At 42.2% G+C, this 9,892-nt stretch overlaps 1 protein-coding gene across 1 annotated transcript in view; it reads left to right on the top strand.

The window, feature by feature from the left end:
• KDELC1 (KDEL motif containing 1) overlaps positions 1–9,892 on the top strand; it is a 56,377-nt gene that overhangs the window by 19,792 nt on the left and 26,693 nt on the right. The window contains exons 6-7 of the mRNA XM_018576614.1: positions 1,780–1,949; positions 5,178–5,415. Coding sequence (XP_018432116.1) covers positions 1,780–1,949; positions 5,178–5,415 — 408 coding nt within the window. The remainder of the gene's footprint in view (positions 1–1,779; positions 1,950–5,177; positions 5,416–9,892) is intronic.

Raw genomic sequence — 9,892 nt, 5'->3', positions numbered from 1 at the left:
CACACACACGTAATGAAACATACATATTACACACTCATTAAAAACACAGACACACATAGCTTCATTAATGGAAAAAAAAAAATCACACACACACATTAAAAAAAACACACAAAAAAAACACACATAACTAATAACAATTGTTAATTAAAAAATGTCCCCCTCCCCTGCTTACCTGTTTTGCAGGAAGGGGGGCTGCATTCCTGGGGTCCAGTGTGGCACTTGGATTATCCTAATGGTCGAGTGGAGGATCAGTGTGATGATTGTGAGGCTCAGGCTGATGCAGACCAAACTAATTGATCCCTGCCAATCAGCGGTGGCACCACGAGGGATCGATCAGTATGATCTGCATCAGCAAGAGATGCAGGTCATACTGATTCCCCGCTGGATCTGATTTTCATTTAATATATTGCCGTTTCGGCAATATATTAAATTAGATGTGGGCACTTGCCAGGTTTAAAGATGGCCGCCGCTACTTGCGGCGGCCATCTTTAAAAACGTAATGTGCAGTCAGTCACAGACAGGGGGACACCGGAGGCCCGCACAGAGAACACCAGCTGAGGATCTCTCCTCCGGTGCTGCGGGGCCCGGGCGGCCCCCTAAACCTACTGCCAGTCAACTGTACGGCTGACGGCCGATATTCATGTAAGGTTCAAGGGCCCCTCACGCGGCCCGGGCCCCTTACTTGAATATCGGCCGTACCCCCCCCTGACGGCGGCCCTGACCGTGGGACAGGAAGGGCCAGCAAGGACAGATGAGGCAGCCCTGGATCGGAGACCCGCAGCAGCGCTGGAGGGACAGATGAAAATTACAGGAAAGAAGATCGGATTAAGAAACATAATTTAAGGTAAGTGTTTTAATTAACAGGGAAAAATATCTTTGTAGGTCTGTATGCCATACGTCCTTGGCAGCGAAAGGGTTAAGCCTTGCTGTGGGGCTGCCCCGCACTGCAAGGGTTATGTGCTAATTTTCGTCTGAGGACAAAACTAAAGTAGTTATATACACTTGAACCTCAGTGCTGGCTGTTAGACCAATCCATGTTGCCTCTCTCCCTGTCCCCTCAGGAGGTCTAAAGTCCTGTGAGTCATCATGTCCTATACAGTGTATGGTATGTGAGGACACCGAGAGACATTCAATCGCTGCTGCAGGAGCCGGTCTAGCAGCTAGATGAAAATGAGCACTTAACCCTTGAGGTGTGAGGGTAGCCCCACTTCAAGGGTTAAGAATAATTATGCCTGATGTGCTTCTATAGTGTACAGTTTAACATATCTGAACGTACTGTATCTGAATGCCTGTGGGCAGTGGGACACATCTACCTTGTGTGTGTTCCCAGACTCGAGGCTCTATGTCAATTGTATGTATATATGTATAAATGACACAGCATGGATTAAAATTAAACTGATAAGAGAAATAATACAGAGGTTGCAATTGCTAACCTCCATATAAAAATACTGATCCTATAGCTTTGATCAGTTCTAGGCCACTGACCCAAACATTATTGAAGCTATAGGACCAGCCTAGCAAACAGGCAATCCGTGTGCCAGTAATGTACTTTAGTTTTGGATTTCTGTCTTATGCAAAAGATCCAGTAGATGTCAGTGTATACCATTCCAAGCAAAATCTGTTTGCGGCAAAGTATTACATAAGCATTAGTAGGAGTTTTGCAGATAATACATACACACTCACACTCCACATTGTAAATTGTACACAAGTCTTACTGTAAATTATAATTCAATTATAAATCCTGATTATCAAATCTACTAAATCTATATTATTCTACAGGTGAAAGTTCCAGATGTGGAATTTTTTGTCAATTTAGGGGACTGGCCTCTGGAGAAGAGGAAGATCCAGCCTTTTCACCCCATCTTTTCTTGGTGTGGATCCACAGAAACAAAGGACATTGTAATGCCCACTTATGACCTGACAGATTCTATACTGGAAACTATGGGGCGGTAATCTGCAGTTTTTTGTTTTTATTTATGTGCTGATCTGTATATATGAATTGTTTTTGTGACATATATCAATTTGAATTAAATTAATAAGAGAATGCATAGCCAAAGAAAAAAGCCAAAGAAAAAAGAAAATGAGTTAATTTGCAGATTTTAATTTCAATTTTGAATTTTCAACTTTTACTTCCTGAGGTGTATATGGGACACTTTTCTTCATCAAACTTAAAGCCTGGGCCAGATTTGCTATTGGGCACCATATGTCTTTGCCTAAAGGCAGCAGAGGCAAAGATGTGTCATTTCCTTGTATAGTTATCAGCCACATTTTTTCCAAATGATATATTTATTAATTTTCTTAAATTCCACAAATCACACATGAAACTATGAAAGCCACAATTTTGTTCCCGTCATCAGCAGTAATAAAGTCATAGTTTATAAGCTGCATTACACATTATCACAGTGTTCTAAGCTCAGAAACCATGAATGAAAGAAATGTTCTTTATTAATGAGCTATAGGGATGACAATCTGCCCTAAATGCAGTCTAGTTTTTTCAAACCTGTGCCCCAGGACCTGTTATGGTGTAACTGGTACCCTCACAAGCAGACCTATACAAAATTAGTTCCTATTCATATATAATAATTCTTATAGGAATATATAGTATTTTATTTATGTTCAGGACTAAAATAAAATACATTTTTCAACATATATTTTTTAATTGAAATTTTCACATGCATATTTAGTATTTTCCTGGTTTAGGCAGCAGGTGGAGATCTAGGCTTCTTTTCATGCATTTTGTTTCTGCTTTTGAAGAGGACCTTTACACTCAAAAATCAAATTCTACTAATGCATCCCTCTATGTATGATGATTAATAATTAACATAGACATGTCAGATATAAAATGCTGTGATTTTAAAATACTTGCAGGGCTATTCACTAAAGAGTGAAGAGTTTGGAGAAGGCAGGAGACGTGCACAATCTAGGACAACATAACTGAGCTGGAAAGTGAGCGGAATTGGATAATTTTTCCAAATCAGCTATTTTGGCCTAGATTGTGCACTTCTCCTGCCTTCTCCAAACTCTTCACCCTTCTGTAAATAACCTTGTTATTGTGTATGTTAAAAATTGAAGATTGTGGTTCAGCTGACAGTTCCACCCAGTAGATCAGTGGTTCTCAACCTTTCTAGGGCTGGGACCCCTTGGTAACATTTGCCAAGTTGTGGTGACCCCCAACGGTAAAATTTAGGGATGACGCGGCTGCTGCAGCGACATCTGGTGGCGTGGCGGGAGAACTGACCCTGCTGCGCTAGGAGAGGGCTGAGGGGGACTCTCACCTAGCACAGCAGAAATCACACAGCGACCCCACAGGTTGAGAACCACTGGCGTACGCCGTCAGAATAAAAAAAAAAAGAGGACCTGATGAAGAAATTCAGGTCCCACCCTGCGAATTGACAGCAGCAGAGGGCTGGTGCAATAGCTAGTTTGCTATTGGCTATTGCAAAGTGAAATAGCCAATAGGAATCTAGCTATGCATTCCTATGGTGATTTTTTTTTTCTGACTTACGGCGGCCCCCGATGTCAGAAAAAAAAAATTATCGCAGGGAAAGGTTTGCTCTGCTCGATTGAACAGAGTAAACCTTTCCGGGAGACAGTGTTTCTCTCCTGCTATCTAATAGCGGGAGACTCCCGGGCGACCCCTGGCAAATCGTCATTCAACCCCCGACCGGGTCACGGCCCACAGATTGAGAACTGCTGCAGTAGATAGAAAGTTTTAAGGAACAAAGTCCACAGATACAGCGCTCGCTGAGGGGGGAGTGTAATGCTGGTCGTGTTAATTTGAGTGAGCGGCTTCTAAGGCAATCGGACCGGGGTGTCCGACATGTGCCTCCACATCCTGGAAGCAATATTGTTGCACACCACGGGCCATTGTGAACCTTCTCTCCCACTCAATCCCATCGCATTCAGGCACTTTGTGTCCCCATTTGTTTTGCAGCGCTTCTTCCTCCAATGTCAGTTCCAGCCAGTGACTACAGTAGGGAGGTAATGTGTATTTCCTGTAGTCACTGGCTGGAACTGACATTGGAGGAAGAAGTGCTGCAAAACAAAAAGTAGATGTAAAGCCAATTGCCACTATTTTCCTTATTTTCCACCGTTTATTGCGTCTGACAGTTGCTAATCTCCTGCAGACTTTTGTAGACACTTCTTGTCTGCTGTATATGCACTTGCTGTGGTTAGATATCTAAACACCCTTTTTGAGAGTGGGCAACCTTGTGGTGACAGTGGCGCATGTTTCAGGGCCCAGTGACACCATCAACAGTGCGTTCCTGTGCGTTCGGACTCTGGAACGCAACCCGGCCTGCTCAGTTTCTTTGGGACCCCCCCGCCTGCTGTGCGATCGCCGATACCCGAACGCTAGACACATTAGTGCCTGCGTTTCGGTCCAGTGCGATCTGCAAAGAATAGTGTTTGCAGCATTTCTTGCCTGAATCCAGTTCTTTGGGTCTCTGATCTGGGACAAGCAGGCAGATAAGGACTTTTGACTTTGCTCTGTCTTTTCTGACTGGCTTACTGGTTCTATATCTCTCAGAATGTGGTCAGCCAGGGGGTCAGCATGATAGCCAACAACCATTTTTCAAAGGAGGCCAGTAATGACCGGTACAATATTTATTTACATGAAACTTGGTGATTTGTAATTAGAAATACAAGGTTTATTGAAGAGAAGTGTGTAGACAGTGAACAATATAGTGTGCCCACCCTCCAGGACACCATTCAAACCATGAAGATGGTCTGTTAGATAAACCTGAGGCCAGGTTTTATTTTGAGTGCTCTTCATTCAGTTTCAGGTGCATATTGTATTTTAATAGCACTATTATTGCACCTAGTCTAGAAACACTGTAAATCGGAGATAAGGCTTTAAAGGCTCAGTTTACCTTTTGGACCATGTTTCACGTTACACCCATATTCAGGGTGTAATATGAAACATGGTCACATTGCACGACTGCAATGCTTTATTGGCTCCAACCTAAAAAATAATACATGCACATTTTGTTTCTTTTATGAAGATTTTGTTATCTTTTTCTAAAAAGTGGACTTTACCTTTATCGCAGCATTTAAATCCTTGATACATATAGAATTTGTGGCTGTATTTTTCGGTACTTAAAAATGAGCCTAAAATATGTATAAACTGTAGTATTTTGAGATGCCATTTCATCTATGGTTGGTTTTATTTTGCACAGGGTGAGCCTAGACATGACATCTGTCCAGGGGAACACTGGCCCTATATGGGAAGAGAAAAACAATACAGCTTTTTGGAGAGGACGAGACAGTTGTAAAGAGAGGCTGGAGCTGGTGAAGATGAGCAGAAAGCATCCTGACCTGATAGATGCAGCTTTTACGCACTTCTTTTTCTTCAAACACGACGAAAGCTTATATGGCCCTATTGTACAGCCCATATCTTTTTTTGACTTCTTTAAGGTAGGTGGCTATGGCTGCAACCGCTGTTGTAGGTTTGTCTCAATGCAGCCCTCTAATTGCAGAGTTGGGTAGTATTGTGAAAATTGTTTTATTTGAGAATACATATTTTTAAACATGTTGTCAAAAAGTAGACTACACTATTCAGCCAGGCAGAGTTGAAATGTTATGTATAGGACTCATAGAACCGGGATATAACACATTTACCATATCCACCTGTGCTTTTAAATATCATTTTGTGTCCTTTGTTAACTCAAGGATTCCCTTGGATTGATTGAAAGCACTGGGCAAACGTTTTCCTAATGCTTGCAGTAGGGTTACCCCCATTCTGCAAGGGTTAAAAGAGAACTATGGGGTAACCTTTTTATCCCATAGTTCTCTTAAGGGTCACGGGAGGACATATTCTAACTTCCTCCCGTGACCCAAAGCTCAATATATAGCGGGCTATTGCTCACTATATACCGTAATCGCCGCAGCTGGGACGGATCCCGACAATGCTGTCGAGATCCACCCAGCTGTGTTAGTGACAGCTGGCTCTGCCTATCCAGAGGCAGAGCCAGCTGTGCCCGCCCCCTCCCTGTCCGTTTCTCCACTCAGCGCTGCAGGATCAGAGCATGGAGGGGGGAATCCTTGCGGGGAGCGTTGACTGACAGTACGGCTCTCTGCAGTGAGATGATCGGAAAGTGAGAGAGCAATGGTATGCGTTTGCTCACTTCCTGATCTATAGAGCCGACCTGTGACAGTCTCATTGTCACAGGTCGGCTTGAACTATGAGGTTGAGTGAAAATCACTCACCTCATAGCTCTCCTTTTAAGTGCTTGTTTTAGTTTTGGTGCAAAAATAACAAATTTATACCCGATCCTCGGACCGGCTTGTAGTTCGACCAATCCCCTGGAGCCTCGCTCCCCCTCTGCTGCAGTGGTCTAAGGTCTGTGAGTCATTACGTTCTACACACAGTGTATAGGATGCCAAGGAACATTTCATCGCTGCAGCAAAGGAGGAGACAGACTGGAAGGAGTGCTGTAACAGCCGGCTAGCTACGAGGTTCAGGTGAGTATAACTTTTTTTATTTTTGCACCTAGACACAAATGAGCACTAAAGTAGGGTATACACAGGTAGACTTTCAAATGAACGTTTGTATGAAAAATCCTGTCGGAATGTTTGATAATGCCATCAAAGACTGGGCAATTGTTGTTTGAAATTTTGTTTGATTTTCATTATTATTTAAAATTTGATTTTTACCCTAAGGAGAACTATGGGGAAAAACACTGACCCCATAGTTCTCCTTTAATGGAGTTTCTCGAACGAAAACCACAGCCGCTGTTAGAATTTCGTTTGATCGGGGAAAATTTCAACATGCTTCGAATTTTTTCGTCACTGCAGTCAAAATTGATCATCGATTTGACCCCATCAACGATTAGCAAGATGAACAAACGCTCTGAAATCAATTTTATTCGCTCGAAATTCTAACCATATATACCCTACTTTAAGGGTTAAGAAAAGGTTTGCCTACAGTTCTTCTTTTTTTTTTTATATATATATATATAGATATATATACTGTATAATTATGTTTTGTTTTTGTTACTGCACTTATAAGAGTTATGTTGATTTATATTCATAAATTGTTATTAAGTTTAAATATAAAACAAGAACAATAATCAGGTGCATGCATAGTATTAGGTTGTACAATAAACAAGAAGGTAACAGACAAGGCAGATCACATTATTTTTATTACACAGGATTTATATAGCGCCAACAGTTTGCGCAGCGCTTTACAATATAAGGAAGACATTACAATCACAATACAATTCAAGACAAGATGGTAAGGAGGGCCCTGTCCCTGAGGGCTTACAATCTAAAATGAAGTCAATACCATACATACACTGAGTGGCCAGAATATTATGACCACCCCATCAGTACTTCGTTGGGCCACCTTTTGCCTTCAATACTGCGGAGATTCTTCTTGGCATTAAATACACGAGATGTTGAAAGGTGATGCGAGGAATCTGACACCATGCCTGATGAATAGCACTGTCCAGTTCTGTGAGATTTGATGGTTGTGGAACCAGCTGCCTGATGGCTCTTTCAACTTCGTCCCACAAATGCTCAATTGGATTGAGATCTGGTGATTGTGGGGGGTAAATTCTCCCTCATGTTCTTGAAACCACTCCTGCAAAATACGAGCACCGTGGCATGGCGCATTGTCTTGTTGGAAGAAGCCATCTCCATTGGGATACGCCATCAACATGATAGGATGAACTTGATCAGCAACGATACTTTGGTATGTTGTGCAATTCAGACGTTGTTCCACACGAATTAAAGGGCCCAAATCATGCCAGGAAAAACATGCCCCAAACCATAACACTGCCCCCACCAGCTTGAAGGGTTGTACTCATGCATGTGGGGTGCATGCTTTCATGCTGTTCCCGTCAAATTCTCACTTTGCCATCTGCACGATGCAACTGGAAACGTGATTCATCGGACCACATTACTTTTTTCCAATGCTCGAATGTCCGATCCTTGTGTTCCTGTGCGAATTGGAGGCGTTTTATCTTGTTAACTGCAGACAGCAAAGATGTTCGAACAGGCCTTCGGCTTCCATATCCCATACGATGCAGTGTATGGTGAACAGTGCGTTCAGAGATCATTTGAGAGGATCCCTGATTAAGATCTGCAGTAATTTGATTCACTGTTGCCCTTCTGTTGTCTTGTACCAGTCTTGCCACTCTCCGTTCTGTCCTAACATTGACTAGTCGCTGATGGCCACAATTCTCACGTTCAGACCCATTTGCGGCTGACAGTCCAGTCTTTAAACACTTTAACAACAGCTGCTCTTGAACATTTAACAAATTCTGCTGTTTTGCTGATACTCAATCCATGGCTCCGAGAGCCAACAATCATCCCACGTTCAAAGGCTGTTAAATCGTGTTGTTTACCCATATCTTCAGAAAAAAATCACTTCTACTGTCGTGGTAAACAACCTGCTTCCCTATTTATAATGGTCTGGCCCTCTAACATCTTCAGCGTGAAATTATAGCTAATTTGCTTACAAACGTCAGGTGGTCATAATAATCTGGCCACTCAGTGTATTGTCCACATAGCTCAAGATATCAAATCAATGTTGCCGATAGCGGGATCTATACCATCTTTTTTTTAGAACATAGATATATTATCAAGGTACACATCTTGTGCCAATTACCTGGAGTAAACTGGGGAGACAGGAGGAAGGTAAGCAGGGAAGGGAGGAAAAAAAGGGGCGTAAGAATAATAGAAGTTGTGACGGAGCTTGCACCTCTTAATGATCAATATGTAGGTAGCATGGAGTCCTTGTTTTTACATAGTTATGTGTGACGGTTGAGTGAAGAGAATTGAAGCCATGGGTCCCAATTAGCTATAAACAAATCATGATGACCGTCTCTAATGGCCAAACTTTTTTTTTAAATGACAATGAATGTTGACACTTTGGATAACCTCAGAGATAGGTGTACTGGACTATTTCCACATGCTCGAAATAGCCAATCTACTGGCAATTAAAACACGGGTTACCACAATTCTGAACCCTCAAGGGAAGCAAAGTATATCTATATTTAATAACCATTTGGGGAGATGGTGGGAAAATTAAGCCTGTTAATTTGGAAAGGGTTATGTTGTACTTTAAAAGTGATGGGTCGACTTTAACTGGGTATCCATGATTCTTGAAAAACAGGCAATTTTTAACAAGGTCAGAATTTAAGTTTGTGCCTGTTTTGTTGCACTGTCCTCCCCCTTGCTATTGGCAAGAGGCTAAGTAAGTTAAACTTTGTACGGAAGAGTCACTGTTTCTCTGTAATTTTGGTGATTATGTTCCTCCAGTTCTCAGATGTTGGCAGGCTGAAGGCTTAAACATGGATGAAGTGCATCTATTTGACATTTATTTTGTGAACGAAAATTGTGAATAAAGCACCAAAGTACACATTTACAGAGAGAAACATGTAGGATGCAAATGTTGATCTTCTGAAAATGCTAGTTACCTGTCTGTCTCTGGCTTCAGCACTTTGTATTACTGGCTCAAAAGAAGAATGCGGCAAGTTAAAGTACAATTGTCCTTTAATCAGTTTTCCCCACCCCCTGAGTGCAGCCCATTTGGACATAACTTGCTTTCCTCCTCAACTTAGCCATATTCCCTGTGTGTCCCTGCCCAGCACCAACACAGCATGGACATGAATAGTGCTGCAGCACACATGCACCCTGAGAAAAGGATCCAGCAGGGATGCTTTTGCTGGGAAGGCTGTGCGGTGCCAGGCAGGGCAGCACAGTGAAGATCTCAGAGAAAGGTAGGTATTTGTTCCAGTGGGCAACACTGAGGAAGTTGGAAGTATTAATGCAGCTGTGCGCTTGTTTTAACCACTGCAGGGCAGAACGTAGGATACACAGTATGTCCGAAATTTGTGTTAATTCCCCACCAAAAGTTAATAATAATAAAACAATGTATATATATATA

The sequence above is a fragment of the Nanorana parkeri genome, unplaced genomic scaffold, assembly GCF_000935625.1.
Source record: "Nanorana parkeri isolate BGI_ZX_2015 unplaced genomic scaffold, ASM93562v1 scaffold71, whole genome shotgun sequence".
Lineage (NCBI taxonomy): Eukaryota > Metazoa > Chordata > Amphibia > Anura > Dicroglossidae > Nanorana > Nanorana parkeri.
This window is presented reverse-complemented; position numbering and strand designations above follow the sequence as displayed.